Source organism: Protopterus annectens, chromosome 12.part0 (assembly GCF_019279795.1).
Source record: "Protopterus annectens isolate FY-2018-M chromosome 12.part0, PAN1.0, whole genome shotgun sequence".
Classification (NCBI taxonomy): domain Eukaryota; kingdom Metazoa; phylum Chordata; order Ceratodontiformes; family Protopteridae; genus Protopterus; species Protopterus annectens.
The window spans coordinates 576629863-576654584 of record NC_056746.1 but is presented as its reverse complement, the minus strand read 5'-3'; the positions used below and the strand labels follow the sequence as shown (position 1 = coordinate 576654584).

Sequence of the window (24722 nt, the reverse complement as noted above, 5' to 3'; positions counted from 1 at the left end):
AATGCATTTTTTTAATTGTTGTTTAAAGCATTCTAATAATCTAGCATAATATCCATTTATTGTCTCATTTTCCTGTTGTATGCATTAATTAATGCAAGTCCAGTCTGCTCTAAGTTTCCATTTTTCAGAGATTCTGTCTGTCAGACCTTTCACTCTGTTGTCTAAAAATGTTTCAGAATTTTTTTTAAGCTTCTGTTTTTTTTTTTTTTTTTTTTACAATTTGCTTCCTCAATCCACCTGTGTGCTTGAGGTATGCCTAGTTGGTGCTGTTTTTCTTTTTTTTTTTTTGCCTGACGCCCTGCATCAGATTAAAGCTTGTTTAAGGAGTTTAACTAGTGAAAGTTTATCTAGTTTACTATCAAATTTATAGTTAACACATTTTGCAAAATATCTCACATTATCTGCTTACTGCAATTGCATATGCTTCACATTATCCGTTAGGGGCGGATCTCGTGATCTCTTAGTGCACTGATCTCCCATGTCTTAAAAAGACTGTTACGTAACCCTTCTCTTGTACCACGTGGTATCTTATTTCCCCATATCCACAGTAGTGTCTAGAATGACTGTTTACTTTGCTTTGTTATTCCCTGATCTATGACTCAAGATACAATACTTCGACTCTCTCTCCCTGCTATCACAAACCTTAGCAATAGCACAGTGTAACCTGGTCCCTGATCTAAAACAAAGACAAAGAGGGAAATTCTTCTTACCTGAGCCTCCCGCTTTATGACTGTCTTTTTTTTTTTTCTCTTGGGGCCCAGTCTTCCGCTTTTCAGCCACAGATCAGAAAGTGGACAGCCTCTTTACCCACAACAATTCAGTCGGAGGTCTTTTCACTTTAAGAAGAACCATTTCGTTTTGGCAGCTTCTCCTGTGCAGATTTATCACCACTCATGCACTCTGACCTGCAGCTTACCAAGGGAATTCCGGCACGATTAGGACCAAAATGTTAGATAAATTGTTAAATCAGACTGTAAAAATCATTAGGCAAAACAACAGTCAGTAAGACAGTAGGCTCAAGTTCTATTAACGTTATTACTAACGTTATCAGTAACGTTATCTACTTATGTACATAAGGAGGCAAAAAACCATACACAAACTTGTACAGAATTTTGTCTGCTTTTATTAGAGAATTACCCTTCATTTTATAATGCTTACAATCAGCTCTTTGCCCACCTCACTGACGTGGTCAGTGACAGGCCCTTTACATCATGTCCATTCAGAAAAAATGCTGATATTACAATTTTTAAAAGTTTCTTTCCCATGAGAATATTGCAACCTTGCAAAGCACCTGGTCAGTCACAATGTCTTTTAATGTCTTTATGAGGATGGAACTAATCTAAGGCCCTTAGATTAGTTCGAATACAATGGATGAATGTCTTTTTTAATATAGCTCTTTGTCTCTCCACTCTCCAGCTGCGCTCTTATCTCCGGTAGTGTTCACAAGGCTATCCTCCTTGGTGCAAGCAGGAAAAAGATACACATGCAGACAGATTTATTATTTTCTAACTTTGCAAATAATTATTCACTGAAAGACATGTTCCAGCCGGTGCTGGCAACTTTCAGGGTCAAGCCTTATTCACACTGCAGCTACATTTCAAGCAAGAATATGCGAGTTCATTTCTACTATTATTCTAGCAAAACAGAATTAAATGCATTACATATTCTACTATTTTCTAACCTTTGCTCTTCATATAGATTTGAGCACATTTATTCATGTCTAAGGCACACATTTCCCTAACAGTTTATAAATGTTTGAATACATACTTTTCTAATAATATATATATGTATATTTGAATACATATTCTTTTAACAGTTTGTATGTCCAGATGCATATTTTCCTGACAGGTAGAGCAGTGTTAGTAGTGGAAGTTTGGAGTCTTGCGTAGTACACAATTAGCTTTTTTAGTGTTTTGTAAATTAGGTGATATTAACCTGAGTTTTATTGTAAATGCTGGTTGTTTTGCTGAATATTTTCAGGTTTACTTGGATTGTTAATGGTTTGGCTTTGGAATGAAGGTGAGCATCCGAGTTGTCCTGGTTACATAGCCTTTGTGTGTTTTGGATGGGAGTGGGTGGATGTTGATTTGTACTAACCAGTTTTGAATTGGTTAAGGATGTTGGCTAGTAAAATATTTTGATTTGTTGGCTGTGCTCTGTGTTATGCTTGCTTAGTTGCCTACATAAATTTGACATTAAGGGGGGTGGGAAAGGTGGTAGGGTAGAGTGTGTAGCAGGACTAGCACTCCCTTGTTGGACTTGTCAGAAATAATGCCTAGGGTTTCCTTGCTCAGCTAATCCAGTTTGTGGGGGTGTGTCTACTTAGATCACGGCTGGCTTTCATATTACTGAGGTAAAGCAGGTAGGTACTTGTATGTAACTGATTATATTTTATCTTGCTAATACAGTTCAGTACTCTAATCTAAATTGCTGAAATGTCTCTAATACAGCTGCAGGCTCTGTGGTTATGTTTTGCCATTATATGCAACCTAAGTTTGGCAACAACCCATTGTGCTAAATGTTCTTGTGCTGTGGAGTTATAAAAAAAACAGTTGCTTAACAGCACCCTTTCTTTAAACTCATGCATATTATTCCAGATGCTCCCTTATTTTCTGTTTAGCACTGTGTTGTTGCACCTCTTCTTAGTCTGTGAGATTCCCATTATTCTGCAATACTTTAATCTTTGTCATCCTCTCTAAATAATATGCATTACTTCTTAACCATTTTATTCTACCATATTTTTAAACTCCACTTTCATTTTATCCCACTTACTATCTATAACTTCTGAAGAAATTCCTATCTTTCCTAATAACTTTGGAATAATTTTTACTACCTATTCCTTAAATTCTTCTCTTTTTAACTGGTTGGTGGGAAGTGCCCATGGCTCACGTTTACTTCATTACCTTGCATTTTTATCTTAGTTGTTGTTGGCATATGATCTGAAATAGTTACTGAATGTGTGTCAAAGCTTTCAGTTAAATCCACATGTTCCTGTGAAATATAATTTCTGTCTAGTCTAGCCCAGTTATTGCATCTTTGGGAATAATGTCCAAATTCTTTCCAAGTTCTTGCTACTGAATTTGTTTTCCATTCCAAATATTTTCATACATTTCTTCAGAAATCTGCTCTCCTTTGTTATGTTTTGCCTTCTAGGTCCCCCAGATACATTCTCATTATTGCAAATAAAATTCCAGTCCCCATCTATAAGTAATAATCCCTGCTGAAAGCTAGTTATTTCTTCCAAAATTATCTTAAGCTCCAGAATAGAAGTTTTCAATGAAATATAAATACATGCCAGCAAAATCCCCCTTCCTTGCCAGCAGCCACTTAATATCTTTTTTTCCCTTCTTCTATCACTGTTGGATCTTCTCTAGCAATTAGTGTAAGTGCTCCACTTTTCCCTTGTCCCTAATACTCTGCTGAATATCCCTCCTGAAATCCTTTTTATCAAAGTCACATGCACCTTTATTTCCAAATGCGTCTCCAGTAGCATTGATATTTTTTACTTTGCATTTCTTTATATAATTCAACACTTTTTCCATTTATCTATACCTGTGAGGACATTATCATTCAATAATAATATATAGATAGTGCTGTCATTATGAAAAGTTATTATTCCCCATCTATTATACCTGACACGTTTTTAAATATCTATTTCCAGCTTTTGTCTTGCATGCACCCACTAATGTTTGGCAGGTTGAGCTTTTATACAGTTGTTTCTTGTCATCTATATTTTAACCTATGTGACATTTTAAAAGACTTTTTTGTTTTAATGAAAAAACCTCCAAAAAATAAACACCCAGAACACCCCCGTAACCTGTCAACTTAAACAACTTGTATGCTTTTATAAAACATTAACTTTTACCTTTAAGTAAGTGATCTGGGTTTTATTGCATACCAGTCAACTTGTCTCCATGGAAACCTAAGAACAAAATGCACAGCTGCCCTTGAGTACAGACTTCTCAACTGACACTGAAAATTTATTTGTGAAAGGAAAGCATTTTCATTACATTCAGCGTTTAAGCTTAGGGCCTTAATCCGCATATTCACCTATGCCAAAGTAAGATAAAACATATCAACTGTACATGTATTATAAACTGTACACTTTTACAAGATTGCAGCATATTAATATAAACATGTTTTTGTCCACCCTTTCTTTTGTTTTAACATTGTAGTGTGTATATTTCTTAAAACCAAAAAAGAGGAAAAGGCTCTTGCTTACTTTAGTATCTTTATCACATAGACCAGTAACTAAAAATGCTTTACTGTATAATATGCAATTTATATCATTAAATGTTTTATACAAGTATTGTTAAGAACAAAACTTGTTTTACTTCCAAACATTAATGACATGAAGTGCTTTTCAGCCCCCCCCCCCCCCAAATTTAACAAAGTCAACAAATGTCCACTCTTTCTTCTTGTAAAGCCATATTTCACAAATGTAATTAATGCTTTATAGTCTCACATTATTCACTAATTTCAGTGTTTCCGGTCTTTTTCCTGTTCATCTCCATTTCCTATCCCCAGACTCCATTTCCAGTCCAAGGAACTTCCAATTCCTGTAGTCAACTCTTGTGCTTTTTTCTGTCTCTCAAGTATTTTCCTTTGGAACATTGGAAAAGGTTTTCCTGGCAAAGTCTTTCTTTGAGCTTTATCATCAAGAGTCCCCTTCTGGCTGTTGGCTCACTGTTTTGTTGGACAAACGTTTGTATTTCCCCCTTAGCCTGTTCTGCATTGGAACTACTTTGATCCTTCAAGGAAAAAATAAACTGAAGACAGCTGGATACAACTAGAATCTCACACTTTCTCTTAACATTCCCTGATTGTTGGTATAAATTTGCTTCTCTTTTGCCTGGTGTACAGTGAATAATAATTTCCCACAAACACTCTACTGTCTCCAATTTTTAATACTTTGCCTTCTTCCACAGTTTTGTCAGAATCAACTTTTTCTGTTGCTATGATTGCATCTTTACTAATGCAGGTCTTGGATACTTTCTTGTGGCCAGGTTTGGAGCATACACATTATCAAATCCTGCTGTGGAATACAAGTCTGGTTGCTTGTTTGTGCTTTCATAAAATTAATATAGTCGGTTCCCTCCAGTTTCTCTGGTACAGCAGAAAATCTCAGATTTTCTCTGCGTGCTCTGTCCTCTAACTCTAATGGCTTTTCTTGAGCAGTTTCCAGCCAGCCAGAGTTAGCCAGCCTTTTCTTCCATTTCGACCTCTAAGTTTTACAGTTTCATCCATTCATCTGAATAGCTGTTTAAAGCATCTTCCAGCCTTTTTTCATTTGAGTTGATAAACTTCTTTAGTGTTTTGTTTATTTTAATCAGCTCAGAGTACATTTGATTTATTTTTTTCCTCTTGATTACTGGAAGTCATGTCTTCCATCAAAGTTGGAGCTTGAACAGCTGTAGGATGCTTTCCAGTCGGCGTTTTCTCTTCATCTTTTCTAGTTTTTCTTTCAGGTCGTAAGTTTCTTCTTTGCTGGCAACCAGGCAGTATATTTTCTAACTGGTAACTGAATTTTCTAAATGTAGCACTTATCTCTGTTTCTTTTTTCACACTGGTAGAGCTGAAAATAAGCTTTTGATTTAGTGTGCACCCATCTTGGAATTTCTCTGGTTTGAATATTATTTTTATCAGTGATGTCAGTACCCAATGATCTGATTTATTTTCAGAAATTGCTTAGGAAACACAGGTGACCAAAGCATGATGTCTTAAATGTGTGCTTATTGAAAAGATGCTTTGTAAGTTTATACTAAATATACGTTTCTCAACGGCTAATGCCTCCCAGTTGATGGAGTTAATTTAGGGGTGGCTGGAGGCTTGATGCCAGGGTTAATGTTGCTACCTCACTGTGCTTGGGGCTCTGATTTGAGTCTAATTCTGGAGTCCCTGATGTGGAATTTGTATTTTCTTCCCTGTGCACTTGTTTTTCCAACAGGGTCTCTTCTTTCTCTCACACTGCAAAGACAAATTTGCAGGTTGTTTGGAAGTGACTGTGTGTGTGTGTGTGTGTGTGTGTGTGTGTGTGTGTGTGTGTGTGTGTGTTTGCATAGTGACAGTTTGGTATCCTTTCTGGGGCAGGAATGTTCCCACCTTACATCCACTGCTTGTTGGGAAAGAGTATTGTACCTGAGGCCATGACCTGGACAAAAATGTGCGTAAATAATTATGTGGAAGTAGATTGGCAGTGGGGGTATGTGAGGGTAGGAAGGGATAGGTCATTTATATAGAAACGAGGCAACATAAATGAACTGTGTGATCATTATCTGCAGTTACATTCTGTGGAAATCCATTTCACCACTACTTGCAGGAGCAATATTTCTTATGTAGTACCTTACCCACTTCAGTCACTTGGATTTAAGTTATAATTTGACTGCATGATGAGATGTTGCAATAGAACAGGTTCAGAATCGTTAATAAACATTAATATTTAAACATTTGTGGTACTGCTTACTGCTTTCGTCAAGGTACTGTTACATTTCTTGGGGTGCATACAGCTATAGTTTCACTCGCATTGGAAACAGTTATTTCCTTTGACAAAGTTTGTTTTTTCTCTCAATTAGCCATGATCCTGCAAAAGCAATTAGACCCATTGATCGACAGTCCGTGCATCAGATCTGCTCTGGTCAGGTGATTCTGAATCTTGCAACAGCTGTAAAAGAACTGGTGGAAAACAGTTTAGATGCTGGAGCGACAAGTCTTGGTAAGTTAACTGGGTCTTGATATGTAGAGTGTATTGATGGCAGGCATGGGTTGACATGTTTACAAGCAGGCGATTTTCTGTTATTAATCTGCGTCATGAAGTGTGTTGTCAGGCCTGTGGAGTATGCAAAATGTTGAACTTGGGTAATATGATTGTTATAGAAGAGCTGTATGGTATGTTTGGTGGGATCATGCACAACAGATATTAGATATGGTGTTTTTGAGTTGTTAATAGGCTTTACATGTCGGTACTAGTATCGCTGCTTCCAGGTGGGACCACTGAATTGGATTGCTGCTGTCAATCATGGTTTATTAATGTCTTGTTTCCCATATAATGAACTGACGTCCTTTCCTGCACTCCATTTCTATGTTCCTTTGCTTCCCATGTAATGAGGTATGATGCGCACCTGCATCTTATTGTTAGGTCATTATATTAGAAGCAAAGGAAGTTGTCACCATTCCATGCAATCCCATTGTTCTGTTCATTGGCTTTCTATGTAATGACCTGCCATCCTTTCCTTGTCCCGACTGTTGTATTGCTTTGCTTCCTGTATAATTTTTGAAGCCTATCATATTCTTGTCCTGTAACAGTTTGGGAAGACTCTTCAAGCATTCACCCACGCTTTTGAATAAATAAAATAAAGAAAAAAAATTTGAGTAACCGCAACAAAAATACTTTTATTGTAGTAATTCTGTGCTACACATTTCTGTTTTCTTGTTGTATCCCACTGTTGTTACTCATACACTTTGAAGTATTGTACTCTTTTGCTGGTTTTTTTTTTTTATTACACCAGACTGCAGTTTGTTTGGTGTGACCATTTATTTCATACCCTTAAGATCTTAGAGAAATGGCTATTGCACCTCCCTGCAGTGTTTGAAAAATAGTAGTGTGATCAATTTTCTCATTGTGTTTGTAATGTGTTAAATTCTCCACCTTCTCTCGAGTTTTATGCATGGCTTATGTCATGGAGTGTTGACATGGATATTCCCATGGTTAATGGGGGAACCATTCCTCACGTACAACCAGCTGGGTCCTTTCCAGGTTCTGCCAGTACATTTTCTGACTAACACATCCTACTTATGTTATGCTTTGCTTTCATTCTTTTTATTAGTGATACAGTTATGGTTTCCTGGTTTCCTTTTGGTTAGTAGTGAGTACAGTCTTTCCCTGTGAATATCGGTCCCCCTTTTTCTTTTTATTATGTTTTCTTTTAACATTATCATTCTGTCACAAAATTTTAATGTTAACATTGATGAGGTAATCATTGTCCTGTGAAAAGGGTTCAGGACATTTGATGGTATGCTGTAGTTACTCTGTGTATCATCTCCATGAATGATGACCATACTGCATGCTATAAGCTGCGCATTTTGGATGTTGCACTTTTTCAGCTTGTGTAATGCAGATGTAGCACCTTTTGATGTTATTATTGTGACAAGTGCATAATTTGTCGTGTGACAACTTGCACGCAGATTTCATTTTGATGTGCTGTGTCAGTATGGTGGTAGTACCACTGCTTGTTCAAGTTCATTACTTTGTAGCCTGAAAATGCAGAGAACTGAACAACGCATAATGCAGTTGAAGTATCTGATTGTGTAATTGCTGAAGACATGTTTGGTTATGATTTTGCCATCTTTGTAGAGCCTTATCTGTTTTTCTGATCCTTAATCTCTTGCACAAAAAGTGGAATGAACAGAGCAGGCTGGAGAAGACTTATCGATTATTGTGCCTGCTATTCTAAAAGTATCTTTGTTCTGGTTTAAACACTTGAGCTCCAGACCAGTTATTTTATATAAAGAGGGTTTGTGGTCTGCACTCTTGTGGTGGGAGAAGACAACCTATGCCCTTCTGAATTGGGAATTGCTGGTTGAAGGCTTAGTGTGTCTATTATTCTAAAAGTGTCTTTAATTCTGGTTTAACCACTTGGGCTCCAAACCAGTTATTTTACATGAGAAATGTTTGTAGTCTATACTCTTGTGGCAGAAGAGAATAGCCTATGCCTTTTTGAGCTGGGAATTGTGCCTATCAGTGATCTGTATCATCGCTGACATTTTTCAGTGTAATTTCCCCTTGTACTCTGTGTAGACACTGATCTCTCACAGTGTATGTTTCCCTTAATGTACCCTTACTGTCTAGACAGATTTTTTTTTTTTTTTTTAACTACTAGAGCATCTAGTTTGTGCATAGCTGAGTGTCGCTCATCAAGTTCCTGGTCTTATTGACCTTTTCGATATTTAAATTTCCCCTCAGTCCTCCCTAGTAGATCAGTAGCCATGAATATGTGCACATCCTGATTCTCTCTGTGGCCAGTCTGGTTGAGATTGGTATTCTGAGACATTGTAGCCATTCGTGTGCACTCACAACCCTCTTATTCTGAATAAAACAGATAAAGTATGCAAGTGGTGTAGATACACTTTAATGCTAGATGTCTAACTCTGTCATACAACCAAAACTAATCCTATAGAGGTTCTTAGTGACACTTGCATCATGCCTACTCAACAGGGTAAAGACCATACCCATAAAACTGCTTATGCTGAGGCACTTGCAGGTAATCTTACTAAAACACTAAGATCGCTTACACAGCACAATAAAAAAAAGGGTCCTCAGCTATCATGTAAACTCTCTGTTAAAACATCACCCACAGCTACACCTAGCAACACTGTATCCAATGCCTTTACCACTAAGCCCATAAGGTAAACCAACACACAGCCAAATTTCCTGGTCAATGGTGATTCTATAGTGATTCACAATGATGTCCTCCTCACCAGAATGCATATGGAGAGAATCATGGTTAGCTGCCTTTCCGGGGCTAGGATCCATCAAGTCACACAGACACTCGGTTATTGAACCACAGGTACCAATATAACTCTCTCATAGTCCATGTGGGTGTTAATGACCTGAAATATACCTTCCTTGACTGTAAGAAGCAAGACATGATCGAATTCGCTGATTATATGTCTCGGCAGGTACAAGCCTAGCAGTGAGCAGCATACTACCATCTCCAATGATGATGCTACGTTACCAACAGAAAATGATTGATTTTTACAACTGGCTTAGCTTCTGGTGTCAGTCCAAGGGGGTACAATATTTGATGGCCTGGGAGAACATGGATGACAGACCACGCTGCTTTTCCAGGGATGGTCTGCACTTATCTCCTCTAGGCTCTCAGATATTGGCAAAGACCATTCCAACCACTATAGTGCCTTTATTAGGCAATGCAAAACTGATAAACTCCCAACTTAACTGACCTATAAAGGTATATTTGAAGGTGGTACTGCTTAATGCTAGACGTCTTGACAAGAAAATCCACTCCCTGCAACCATTCTTCTCCCTGGAGAGTGTAGATATCTGTGTAGTAAAGGAGGCATAGTTTAAAATTGCAAAGAGTACCCCAGCAATGCAAGTTTATAATGTGTTTCACACCTTTAAACCAGCTACAACACGGGAGAGAACTAAAGTTTGAGTCTGTTTATATAAAAACCAACTTCGCATACAGACTAGTTAAAGTGTATGACCCACTGGAACTCGTATATGTGCAACTCACCATAAACAGGGTCTCGTACCATATCTTTGCAACATATAGGTACCCTTTCATGTCCCATGAAACCCATACAAGCTATGTTAATGTACTGGATTCCCTTACCATTCAACCCAATATGATATTCATGGGAGATCTCAACTACCCCTCTATAGATTGGGAATCGTACCAGTTCTAATGCAGAAGCCCAGCAATTCCCAAACTTTGTTAAATACAACAACCTAGAACATTTGGTTCATTCTCCTACCAGGGGTACAAACATCCTTGACCTTGTATTCACAACCATGGGGGGGCAATGTTCCTCACCCAATGTAATGCCTTTGCTCATCAGATTTGACCATAAGGCAGTATTGCTTGAATTAAAAATTAAATCTAGGGATCCAGCAAAAGCAAAAACCTTTAGGAACGATTCTAAGGCTAGCCATTCTCTACCAAGTGTTACCTTGGCTAAATTCCAAGCATCCCCAAACCCAGTAAACACCATAGCCTATGCTGAGCTATTTACAAAATCTCTGTATAGACATACTGATAGCTGTATAGAGTGAGCTGTGCCCACTCATATTAAGAATAACACAAGCTCAAAAGACAGTCCACCCTGGTGGAATCACAATATCAATTGGTTATTCAACAAAAGAAAAAAATCTTGGCCAAGTTTTTGTATTTATTTCTCTGAAATGGAAGCAAATGCTGAGAATTTATGGCTGACTAAGTTTGCAGATGATTGCAAGTTGGTGGTTATCATCAACTCCCCTGCAGACACTAGCATTCTCCATGAAGGCCTGTCTCTCTGACTAACAAATGGTGCCAAAGCCATGGTCTTAAACAGTGCTAAGAAATCTATAATTGTACTTTTTGGGGAAATCAATCATCCTGCTAATTAACATGCTGATAATATACCCTTAAGAGTTAACCTAGTGGTCAGAGATCTGGGTACAGACACATATTAGCCTTACCTTTGACCAGCACATGGCCACAATAGTGAGGAAATCCTTTTGTGTTGCACAACGTATAAGTAAGGGCATGGCATCTAGGTACAAAGAGGTCATTATCATACTGTACGTTGTTCTCATCAGATCAGTCATAAAGTGCAATGCTCCCTTCGTTATGTACTTGACCTGGCATATGCAGCAACTAGAGTGACCTTGAAGGTTCCTTACAAAAAAAATGCAAGGCATAACAAACCTGCCTTATGCAGAGTGGCTTAAAGCTCTTTCCTGTACGCAGTCTCCTGTAGGTTGCTGAAGGGTGATCTATGCCTGTCTTACAAGGCATCTACAAACCCCACCATTATGAATCTCCTGCATATTTGTAGGTCAGACAGTACCAGAAATACAAGGTCTGAGAACGTGCTGGAGAGACAGATGTGTCTCAGCGACTGCCCCTCCTATGGAACAGGCTTTCCATCCATGTGAAGTTGAGTTCATCTGTTGCCCAGTTTAAGTGCCGCTTAGACCAGTGGAAGGGGAATAGGAAGTTTACACTGGGCATGGCACTCATGTCCCTTATAGACAGAGGTAGCTTGTAAGTGCCTGGCCCCTCAGTGCCGTCCTTGGATACAGGACATCATTATCCCTTTGGGAAAACTTAGCTAGGCTTAAAAAGCCCCTCTGGATCATCAGCCTAGTGACAATCTGTGGAAAAAAAAGTTAAGTATGTGTCAGTCTACATGATATGAGACTCACATCAAAGCTGTTAAAGCAGCATGATGCACTAGAACTTCTTCATGTCCAAGTAACTGTCAGAAATATCCCATGCCATATATTGGCTAGCTATAGCACTCCTTCTATGACAAAAAGAAAGTCACGACACCTATCTAAGGGAGCTAGACTCTCTCAGTATTAAAAGCAGTGCTGTTTTCCCAGATGATCTAAACTGTCCAGCTATAGACTAGGAAAGCAATACCACCAGTAGTGCACAAGTGCAGATGATTGGACTTTGTCAAAACAAGTGCCCTGGAACAATTAGTCAGAGTACCAACAAGGGGGAATAATATATTCGATCTTGTCCTCCTTAACATGGGAACGTCTTGCACCATACTTTGAGTACCCTCATCACTTGTTAGGTCTGACCATAAAGCAGTCTTCTTTAAAATAACACTAAAACCAGAGATCCCTTTCACTGAAGGTACCTTCTGAAATTTATTTAAGACAAACTACCTCAAATCCCCACCAAACCCAGGTAATTCCACTGAATACTCAGATGTACACCACCACAATGCAGCTGTACCCTCTAGGGACAAATGCAGAGTAAATCCCAAAAACAAATACACATATCCACAAGCTTTACAATAAAAGGGAAAGAATTTTGACCAAAAGTATGAGTGATTCCCAGAGTATTATGGCCCTTATCCCTGAAATAAGTGAACAACTCAGGAGCATAATTACTTCCACCAAGCCAAAGACAATCACAAGGTATTTTTTATTTATGTTCATAATCTCTAAAATGCAATGCAGTGCACTGACCTGATTGTGAATGAAATTACCTGCACTGAGGCTGAAGATATAGGTAACCTATTGGACAATAAATTTAGCTCTAACTTTACCCCCCTCCCCTTCATCTGTCCCTCAAGATATATATCGGAAACTGGCTCACCTCCAGCTATCCAACAAGGCCAAGTCCTAAAAGTGCTATCAAAAGCTAAAAATACTGCATTGATGGGTCCTGACACTATCTCTGGATTTATCTTGAATAGCATGAAGCACAATTTAGCCACAGCCTGAACAACACTGTTTAGTCTCAGTCTCCATACAGGGTCTGTACTTAGTGAATGTAGAACAGCTGCAGTCCTTCCCCTTCATAAGGGAGGACCTTCCACAGATCCATGAAATTACAGACCTATAAGTCTGAGCAGCCTCATATGCGAAGAAGTGGAAAGACTTGTCATGGAATTAATCATTCAGGACATAGGAAACCTCCAGACACTGGATCCACCTCAGTCTGGATTTGTCAAGGGTATGTTACGCTTACACAACTTGGTGGATTTTTTGAAAAGGTCACCAAAGCAAAGGATGAAGGCAGAATGGTATACATCACATACCTCTGCCTGCCCAAAGCTTTTGATACCATTCCCCACACAGACATAATAGAAAAGCTAAATAAACTGGGAATAAACCCCTATGCCACCCACTGGATTGCCAACTGGCTCATCAATAGGACGCAGATAATCAAAATAAGGGATGTTACCTCCACAAAGAGACCAGTTAAGTCCTCCAGATTTCTGTGTTTTTACCTCTCCTGTTTGGATTCTACTTTTCTGAAGTAAAAGCCAATACCAAAGTGCTCTGGCTGATTAAGTTTTAGATGACTGCAGACTAGGACTGGTCATTGAATCCCCATATGACTTAGCCATCCTGCAGGATGACTTATCTAAAATAACTCCTGTCAATGTTATGGCCTGAACCTAAATGCCAAAAAATGCATCACTGTATCATTCAGGAAGTCATCTACCCCAGGGGGCTACCACATTGACAATATGCCCCTAAGGGTTGACCCACTTGTTGGGGATTTGTGAACCTCTGTGGACAGTGACCTACCTTTTGACCAACATGTGTCTGATGTTGTAGGAAAGTCATCCTATATTGCACAACTTATAAACAAATGGATTGTGTCTAGGTCTAGGGATGTCATTGTTCCCCTCTACACAGCCCTCATGAGGTCAGTCATTGGATGTAATGCCCCCTTTGGCATGTATCTGTCCAAACACATGCAACAACTGGAATGCCCACAGCAATACTTTACTATAAGGATCCAAGGCCTAAATAACATGTCTTGCATGGACTGACTGGAAGCCCTGTCACCATACTTTGTATCCTACAGACTGTTAAGAGGTGACCTATGTCTGGCATGCAAGGCTTCCTTTGACCCATTACTAATGGATTTACTGCACAACAGCATGTCTTATGGCATCGGAAATACTCTGTCTAGTAGTGATCTAAACCTCTTCTGCATCATCAACAGGTTATATTTTGCAGAGGATACTGCTGCTGCTGCGGAACAGATTCCCCATCTGCATAAAACAAAGTTCATGCCTGTCCATTTTCAAGCACAGTCTAGATTTAGGTATGGGAAACAGAAAATGTAGCCCAGGACTGACTACTGTACCATTAATGGACAAAGACAGCTACTGAATGCTTTATGCCATGCATGGGTCCTCTAAAATTATCTATGGTGTGATCCCAGTTATTCTCATTGGGATACTATATAATTTTCGACCATGGGATGGGTAAGGGCAATCTATAACTAAATGGGATAAGTTATTTTGAGCACAAAAAGGGAAATTGGCTAGGCTTAAAATGGTTTACAGGGGCAACCCAGCCTAATACTTGGTTATGAACCTATAAAAGACCTGGGGAATCTCTGCAGCCTGAAGATGTAGTAGTTTGTAAAATAGCCATACCAAGGTCATGTGCTGTTATTAGGGGAAAAATGGAAAGCTGTATAGAATGAATCTAAAACATTCTTATAAGACAGACATGTCTGCAGTTCTAGGAAGATGAGCAAACAGAAGTGCCCCAATCAGTCTTGCAGCAGAAAAACTGAGACATTTGATTGCCAGAAGTTGCCGAGAAAACGTTTTTTAAAGTCATATCTCCAAGAAAAGCAGTGGTGAAATAAGAAGTGCTACAAAAAGATCATTTGTCCCGTGTAACTGATACTGTCATTTTCTCCAGATGTAGATGATGACTGAAGAAACAAAATAGATGTTTGAAAGCTAAAAATGGTTCTAAGGACTGGAAAGTGACTGATTTAAAATGCGTTTTAAATACGTTTAGAAATAGTATTTGTATATTAACCATTTTCAAGTTAATCTTAATGTACTAAGCAATTTATAATCGGTGTTAAAAGAGGGATGAAAAATCTGTGAGCTTATTACAGGAACATGCATTTCATGTGGTTCACATTTCTTTTAGAAAGTTCAGTCTGAGTAGACACTTCATTGAGTTCAGACCACATCCATAATGTAGATGTTATATATGTGCCATTCAGATGCCACAGTGCAGGGGTAGTGCATTTAAGTTTACTTTCAGCATCCTGAGGTGATGTAGCAATTCTTCTGGTGGAGCTCTGTTGCTGGAATGCTGATAGTAGGGGATGAGTGGGGAGGTAGAACACCTGCGCACCTTTCCCCAGGAAAGAAGTGAAGATGAACCTCTGCTGAACTGAAAGCTGAGTCAGCTGCTTTTGGGTGTATCATTTTGTAAGCGAGTGCATGCTGACCCCTTCAGAACTGCTTTGTATTCCAGGAAATTGTAGGGGATTATGGAAAAAACATAACCTTTATGTGATGCTATTGCTGCCAGGTAGATCTTGAAACTACTTGGAAACTTGGGAGTAGGGCTTTGGTTGAGTTGGGGATTGGAGATAGGAGATGTTTGGCAGAGGAAAGATGTGATGATTGAGCAAGCAGAGAACAAATTGTCACAGTTTCTACTTACCCAGTAAGTGGCAATGTAGCTGATCCATCAGTCATAACGTGGGAGAGTGGCACCAATTTTGCAAGTTTCAGACTATCTGGATGCTATGCCATCTAACCTGGAGCAAAGGGTAAGTATACGGGACACCAGTTGTCTACTCTGTACTGTTGATTCCTTGGCAACAGCAATTATCTAGGCTTTACTTGGTTCCTTGACAGGAGCCACAGTAGTTTATGCTTTACTGATAGTTTTTGGCAGCAGCAGTGGGCTAGGCTTTACTGGTAGTTGTTTGGCAGCAGCAGTTGTCTATGCTTTAATGGTGGCTCCCTGTTGAAATGCTGGCACTTGAAATGCTGAGAGCTGAAAAAAAAGACTGAAAACACTGGGAAGAGCAAATCCTGAAAATCCCTCTTCTCCTTAAAACGTGTGTGTGTGTGTGTGTGTGTGTGTGTGTGTGTGTGTGTGTGTGTGTGTGTGTGTGCGCGGGGGGGGGGGGTTGACAAGCCCCTCCCGCACCACAACACACCCTGAACTGATGTATAACAATTCTGAGAATGCCATACCCTGAAGAAAAGGGAATATTCTGAGAAATGGCATCTCAGACTTTGTATATACAAGTCCTTTCTTTTGGCCATTCAGTCTCTGTCTCCATATTTTGGGACTTGCTGTAGCTGGTCCTGACATTTCAAATGGTTACTTTAAGGGCTAGTTGTCTGGCAACATGAGTTATCTAGGCTGTAGTGCTGTTTTCAGGCAACAGTAATAGTACAGGCTGTAGTGTTGGTTCCTTGGCAGCAGCAGTTGTCTAGGCTTTACTCTGTGGTTTTCTACACCATGAAACAGGGTGATGAGAATCTGCTTTGAATTTGTTGCCTTTAGCCATATTGTGTCCTTTATGACATGGCATTTTGAGTGTCAGTTTGGTGCACACCAGGGGAACTGGGAAAGCCAAAAACAATGAATTTCTCCTCCGGGGGTTCTGAAGAAGAGGAAGTCACTAACCTGCACCCTCTTGATGTTGTAATTTGTGACCTTGGTGTATTGCTTTCTGTCTACATCCTCTCTATTCTGTTGTTCTCCAATGCATAGCCATAACACTTATGCTGAATATTCATAAGTAAGTGCCACTTTTGTCATTTTTCTTTTTCTTTATGTTGCTTCCTTTGGTTTGATCCTCTTGCTTGCTCTATATTGTGCACGCCTTCCTGTTCATTGTGTGGTGCCTCTTTTTCTTTCCCTTTTGCATTGTTGTTATGCTGCCACCCTGAATGTGGCTCGTTAAACAGAGTACTTCCTACTTGTAGTCATGGATACAGCTCATATTGTACACGTGGGGCCAGTGTGTCACATTGTATGCCTGTGCTCAACAGTGCTGTCTGCTCCCTTCTGCGTCCTTGCAGACTGTTTCCCCTATAGGCTAGTGCATGTACATTCATGCTAACTTTGCATTCTGTACATATAAAGTGTACGTGGCTACACAGCTATCAGCATATCTGTCACGGTTTTCATGGTGTAGTTTGGTCTATTGTGGCACCCCGGACATTGGCCAATCTTGCATGTGCTGGTCTGTTACCATCTGTATCTTTATTACACATATCTGTGGCTAAGTAGTTGCATTTTTACATATTGGCAAACTGTCAGATACATGTGTTGTCTTTTTCTGGTGGGGAGTTGTGTCCTACTGTTTGCAGCAAAATCATGTGCTCGCATATTGCTACCTCTGCATGAGATGCTGTGTTTTCCTGCACTTCTGATGATGTCCACACACATTGGTACACAGCCCTGCATGTACACCATGCCACTTATCCTGCAAATGCACATTCTTGCCATACTGTTGATACCAATCCCTCTGGCTAATGCATCCTTTGCTCCCTTTGCATAACTTTTTGTACCTTTTCTAGCACATATTATTTGCATATAATTTTATCAACACATTTATCAGCACTTATATCGCTGTTCTTTTTTTAACATTGTTCCATGCAGCACTATTTGGTTTTACATCTTTTATCATGAGCCATTCCATGCAGGTCAGACACAGGCTTGCTACTTTGGTATGTTTATCTCGTCATTAATACGATTAAATTTTACTACATGGTTGCAGATGAAAAGGGTCTGCTGTGGACCAGTTCTCTTACTTGGTTAACAAATAATTTAATTTTAAATTAACTGTATTTTAATGTTTGCACTGCATTACATTTAGATATTTTTGCATAGTGTGGGTTTGTTCCCTCTGTGTGTAGTTTAGCAAATTTTTTCTGTCACTTTATGAATACCAGCCTGAAAATTTTTGAACGTGTAACACAGTGATCGACTATACAGTGAGGTGACTTTGCAGTCCATGTACTGTAGTACTTATTTAAGCATCTTGGAAAACAACTTTTAACTAGGACAGGTAAGATTGACTAGCTAGGGTTAAGTGCCACTATTCTTACAGTATATTAGAATGAGTCCATAATAAGCATAGATTAGCAGCACATGACAGTAGAAATGTTTTTTCTCTTATGACTTTACGATCACTATGGTTTTAATTTCTTTTTTCTGTGAAATATAAATAACATTGCTGCTTTGTTTAACTATGGAGATTCTATACTTGACTGCACAAGTTGTCAGCTACATTTACTTGTACAAAAAACATTTTCAACAAAATTATGTATATAATTTGCATTACGGTATTGTGTGGTGTTGCTAATTTTAGAATGGAGAAAAGATAAAGGAGTAAAAGAAAACCACCTTAAATATTGTGATTTTTAAGAAGTTTAAATGATGAGCTTTATGTGATACTTACTGTTTTTGGCACTAGTTTATGATGTACCATAGTAAGCAGTTCCTAAAATGTTTGTTACTATTTTTGTAATCAATGTACTGAATACTGCTTTTTTTCCCAGATATTAAACTAAAAGAATATGGTGCTGAGCTTATTGAAATTTCAGACAACGGCTGTGGAGTTGGAGAAGAGAACTTTGAAGGCCTGAGTAAGTCATAATTTATGAGGTGAAACGTTAGTGTCTCATTTATAATGTTATAAAATAGAGCTGTATCTGCTTGGTTGTGCAACATATTGAGCTAAAAGAGGCACAATCTTTTTGATTAATATTCACCTTTAAATAAAAAAGTTCATCCGCTTAAATTACCAGTGTTTTTAATTTTGAAATTTGAAATTATTAAATGTTAACTATGCAAATGTAATTTGTGGCATTGTAATGTGTGGCAGCCATACTGTAATAACTTTAGAAGTGATCATTTTTTTGTGTATGCCTGTGCTCAGGCATGTCAGTCTGAACACACACATGTATTTTCCTAAATGATACTGTTGTGTTTAAATTCCCATTGGTATGTTGTGCATTATAGGGCTGACAAGATCTCAAGTTGCACTGTATCTCCCGGATTTGCTATCCTTCTGTGCAGGACTAGTTTGTCCTGCACGGAAATGGCCGTTCAGGAGCATGACTGCAACGCGGCATGCATATTAATGAAGGCACGCTGCCTGAGCTCCTAATCTTACACAAAGCTTGTAAGACTGCAGGGGGTGTGTCTGAGAGCAGAGCTCTCAGCGTATACATGCCCCTGCAATGAAGAACAGGAGACAAGTCCCAACATAATGAGCGAGACCACTCATAGGTGTATGCATACTCTCAGCAACATCCCCCCACGTGTACAAGCGCAATAGTTAAAACAACAAATATAAAGATATAATTTTTTTGAAACAGATGAGATTTAACTGTAGGTGTGCAAGTTTGCCCATCGCTAAGCTATGGGTAATGCAGCTTAAATGGCACAAGAGGATAAAAAATAAGATATATGCAAATAAAGCAGTACAGCAGTAGTGTAGTGGGCAGAGCATTCGCCTTACGAGCAGTCATTCCCGGTTCGAGTCCCACTGCAACACATTCCATTTTCCATGTCAAATCATTTTATGACTAATATATTTAGTTGCATAACCTGCGAAATAACATATATATGTCAACTGGACTACTGCATTAAATGCAGATGTGAGGTGTCAGTGTCATAATTTTGCAAAGTCCACAGATAAACACGTGCCCCATACAGTATATGTACACAGGAATCCGGGATACAAATGTAAGGTAAAATGTGCAATGAATGATAATTCCATACAGCTTCCAAATCCCCCACCTTCCCAAGAACCATTAGACATTGCTGTCTAAATTAGAGCAGCGGTAAGCGGGAGTAAGCATGTGTAAGCACTATTAAGCGGTAGTAAGCATATGTAAGCACCAGTAAGCGGGTTTAAGCCTGTTTGCGCAGGGGTAAGCAATGTACACACATTATAAGCAATAGTGAAGCTAACTCTCTGTAAGCATATTTAACCCAAGGTTAGCATCGCCTCCCCTCGCGAAAACCTGTGCAAACCCACTTACAAGTGCTTAAAAGTGCCTTAATCACTCTATCCAACAGCCCTTGTTCTGGCCAGCAGCAAAATAAACAGCCTTAGCAAGGCTCAAACCCAGGACCCTGCACACCATAGCCAAAGTGATTTACCACTAAGCCATCACAGCAGTTCATAAGATGGAGGCATCACCAAACAAATCCTCACTATGGGAAAATCAAACTGAACTTGTGAAAGGAATCTATATACAGTCTTAAGTTGTATAACCTACTACATAACACAGATATGTGAACTGGAGTACTGCAGTAAGGCCAGATGTGAGGTGTAATCGTAATAATGTGTTGAAGTCCCCTAATAAACACAGGGTCCCCATACAGTATACGTACACATGAATCATGGATACCAGACACACAAATATGTAATGAATAATAAATCCATGCCAGAAAGCAAATATAATGCAAATGAAATATTAAGCAATGCTAAACATTGCACAGGCCAACTTAGTAGGTGTAAGCAATGTGTAGGCCAGCTAACTAATTTTGCCCATTGGTATACCCATTTAAACAATGCCAACCTTAGGTAAGCAGGTTTGACCATAGCTTAGCCTTTTCATAACCGTCCAATCACAGCAAAGTGTGGGAAAGAAGCCCTACTTAAACCCAACCGGTAGGAATACATCTCATAACTGGTTGTAGCTTCCCCTTGCAGGCACCGTGTCAGGAAGGGGAGAGAGAGTGTGCTTTCGGGTGCAGCACTGGGGCATCCAGGAGTCCAGAGTGATGACAAGACTCCTTGTCAAAGACCATGAGCAGAAATTGCTGCAGGGCCAGTAACGGCGTTCCCAATATAAAGCAGAAGCCTGGGACCATCTCACCCGTGACCTCACCAGTGCCACTGGCATACCCCGAACTGGTGAGCAGGTCAGACATCACTATGCTGACCTAAAGCGGCGAAAGGGGAGCTTTTGGATCAGTGGCTGCAAGAGGCTAGAAGGACAGGGGAGGTCCCAGCTGTGTGTAAGTATCACTTCACTACCCGTTTTATAATTGCCAGCTCATGTATATTATGGATAGGTATAGCTAAATATTCCTGTTATGTCCTTCACAGCGGCAAGTGAGCGGGCTGCGAACCAGGAGGCCCATGGCTGTCGCTTGGAGAGGTTGTGACGCGAGGCAGGTTAGTAATACTCTTGCATGTGCTGTCATAGGAAATAACTGTCATAGGAAGTAAATCTAACTGTATTAGTAAGTCAGTCGCCTGTAGAAAACCTGTATTGTTTAAGGCAAGTACTGCATACACCAGAGAATATGGCAGAAACAGTCTCATATAGTTTGTATGTAAATAAAAGCATAATAGCCTGACAATAAAGGTCTAACTGCTGGACTGCATGTGTATACTCTGATGATATATGGTAATGTAGATTTGCAATCACTTAGTAGTACTGTCGTATTAAGCACTGTTACCCACACTGTGCAACATAAATTGAATATGTAGGAATGTCTGTATATGACTGGTGTAATCCCCAGAGTTCATTTAGTGAAACTGAGAGACACACAGAAAACAGTGAAAAGACAGACAACACAATCCGAATAGCACATGCGACTGAAATGTAAACTGTTGTATTTTTAGCACACACAGCCATGGTTCAAATCCTGGGAGTGGTAGTAGTCTGCATACAGAATCATCATACCCCCACAACTGTACAGATATGTCCAGAATATCGGCCCATATCTGCTGCCTGTCACTCTGTCCCCCTGGAAAATCAGTGTGATGATCCCAGGCGTATAGGCAGCAAACAAGAAATACAACTGATTAAGAACACACCTGTCACTCTAGCAACTCCCCAAACTGTCACACATCTATAAGAACAAACCTGTCACTCTAGCAACTCCCCAAACTGTTATGAGAGTAATAAGCCAAGTATGTCCTTATGAGAGTAATAAGCCAAGTATGTCCTATCTACTCCCCCATGTTGTCAAGTTGTGACCAGTGTGTACAGCAACAACGTGATATGTATGTGTATTATAATAATAATAATAATAATGTGAATCTGGTACTTTGTTTGTCAACATTCAGGTAGTGCTAACAAACATTGCTCCCGTAGGTCTGACAGATACGAACACTGTGCCCAGAAGTATGGCATTGTGAATGATGACGTTGCACTGAATAATAAGGTATTACTCATCACTGTCACCTTCACTATGCTACATAATAAAACTGTCTAGGAAATCCTGTATAATAGTGTTGTAATACAATGTCAGAATGTAAAAGCACAGGAGAATTACAAGACAGAAATCAGATAGGAGATGTACAGCAATATCTATATAGCACACACAACTGTGATGGACAGTGTTTTAGTTTTAGCAGACACAGCCATGGTCCAAATCCTGGGAGTGGAAGTAGGCTGCATACAGAATCGTACGCCACAACTGTACAGATAAGTCCAGAATGTCCAGTATATTGGCCAATATATGCTGCCTGTCACCCTGTCCCCCTTGGAAATCCGTTTGATGATCCCAGATGTTTAGGCAGCAAACAGGAAATACAACTGATTGTCACATATCTTTAAGAACAAACCTGTCACACTAGCAACTCCCCCAAATGTTATGAGAGTAGTAAGCCACGTATGTCCCATCTACACCCCCATGTTGTCAAGGGGTCTACTTCATGATATCGAAAGCCGACAATATCAAAGCTGATATTGTCGGCACCACAACATTGAAAGCGCAGACATTGTGCAGGTAAACGGAAATCTCCATAGGGGGAGATTTCCGTTTACCTCAATGTAGTGCAGTCTCGGAGTTGGAATATTTAATAACACTGAAATACGGAACAATGTTTGATTGACAGTTCCATTGCAATTTTACACAGCTTAAATAGCTTTTAAAACTGAATAGGGTTCCACGTCAAAACTACAATTGCATATTTAAAGTGCCAGTGTGCATTGTATGTTAAAACCATCCTTCTTAATTCATATATTAATATCATGATACCTATAATTATTATATACTGTAACTGTTCTGATGAAGTCTAATTAACTTAGATGGAACTAGTTGGAATATTTAAGTAGGGGGGGTGTGGGGGGTGAAGAGGGTTTGCCGCCCTGCCTACACTAGTTAGTTTTTTGTTTTTTTTTTTTTCTTAACGTTATTCGATGTTTTACATACATCGATCACTAGAGGTCGACCTTTAGTGATTCGATGTAGTAAGATTTCGATAACATGATATAGCCACATTGTTAAGCTGTGACCAGAGTGTGTGCAGTAACAGAGTGAAATGTATGTGCACAATACTAATGTGTAATCTGGTACTTTTTGTGGCAAAATTCAGGTAGTGCTGACAAACATTGCTCCCACAGGTACCTTGGATATGAACACTGTGCCGAGAAATAAAAGCTTGATATCCTGTACTGGTACTGTTTACTCTGGTATTTTATGGAATTGTGAGTGTTGCAGTTGCTCTGAATAATAAGGTATCACTGATCACCGTCACCCACACTATGCTACATAATATAACTGTGTAGGAAATCCTGTATGAGAGTGTTGTAAGTCACTAAAGGTTAAGAGGGCAATAGTCTACATATGTCCAGTTCACCTGCATGTGGTCAAGACATGGCCAGAGTCTGTGCAAAAAGAGATGGACAGGTATGTGCATAACATCAACCTGGAATCTGGAGAATGTGTAGAAACTGTTAGTGTTAATGAACAATTCCACCACAGGTATACTAGGTAAGAGGTGTATACTGCAGTTGAAACCAGTCCATGTATATAGATGTCAACAACCATATCATTATCCAAACTAAGGCAATAGGGTAGTGTAGTAATACTTGTAAGATACAGATAACAGCACTGACTAGGAAAGTAATGCAAACTACAGGAATATACTAGTTGCTAATTGACATCTTTCTGTCCCCCCACCATATCTCCAACAATACACTAAATACCCACCTAAACTGGTACGTGATGACGCCACAGTAATGTTGGGACAAATGACCTATAGTTTGATAATTATATAAATCTGTTTCTATGCATGTGCTACGTTGAAATAATCCAACATTGGTGGCATGGTGCTATCAATGTACCTGCATGCTGTTGCTATTACAACTGTGGTCCCATATATGCATGTGTTCCGTGTGCTATGCAACTGTTCCATATCTGGTGTCTGGGTTAATGGGAATATTTATGCATGCTGTTATACCTAATCCTGGAATGTCTTGACTATTACTAACTCTCATATGTTGATACATCATAAACACCATAGCACCTCAGCTGGCCATGACAGCAGGCACCAGCACATCTGGGACCCAACCCGGGACCTCCTCGCCCATTGGTTGTGCACCACCTTCGGGTGGAACTGCCTCAGGGGATGGGGCTCACCCCCCCCCAGGAGCGGGCACTGACAGGAATCTGTCACCCATCGCCAGGTCCAGGTCGTGGGGTGTAGAGAGCTCAGTCAGCAGTTTGGAGATCTGCTATGCCAGCTCAAGGGCTGAGTGTCATGACTAGAGGGTCTGCCTGGCTATCCGACTCGGCCCCCAGCACAACCCCCTTTGGGGCTGTGAATGTGCAGTGGTGACTGCCCATGGGTGGGGATCTCAGTCCCACTGTTTCCACTAGGGGACTCATGGGCTTCGGATTTCCCAATACCCCTCCACATCAAGGTGTTTACCCCCCCACGTGTCATATACCGCCCCTGTATGCGTCTTGTTTGTCTTGT

The 24722-nt window shown here is 39.7% G+C and overlaps 1 protein-coding gene across 1 annotated transcript in view; it reads left to right on the top strand.

Annotated features, from left to right (window-relative positions):
• The window catches only part of PMS2 (PMS1 homolog 2, mismatch repair system component), a 531246-nt gene that overhangs the window by 13236 nt on the left and 493288 nt on the right, over positions 1 to 24722 (top strand). The window contains exons 2-3 of the mRNA XM_044089714.1: positions 6573 to 6712; positions 18547 to 18633. Of these exons, the coding sequence (XP_043945649.1) occupies positions 6573 to 6712; positions 18547 to 18633 (227 nt within the window). The remainder of the gene's footprint in view (positions 1 to 6572; positions 6713 to 18546; positions 18634 to 24722) is intronic.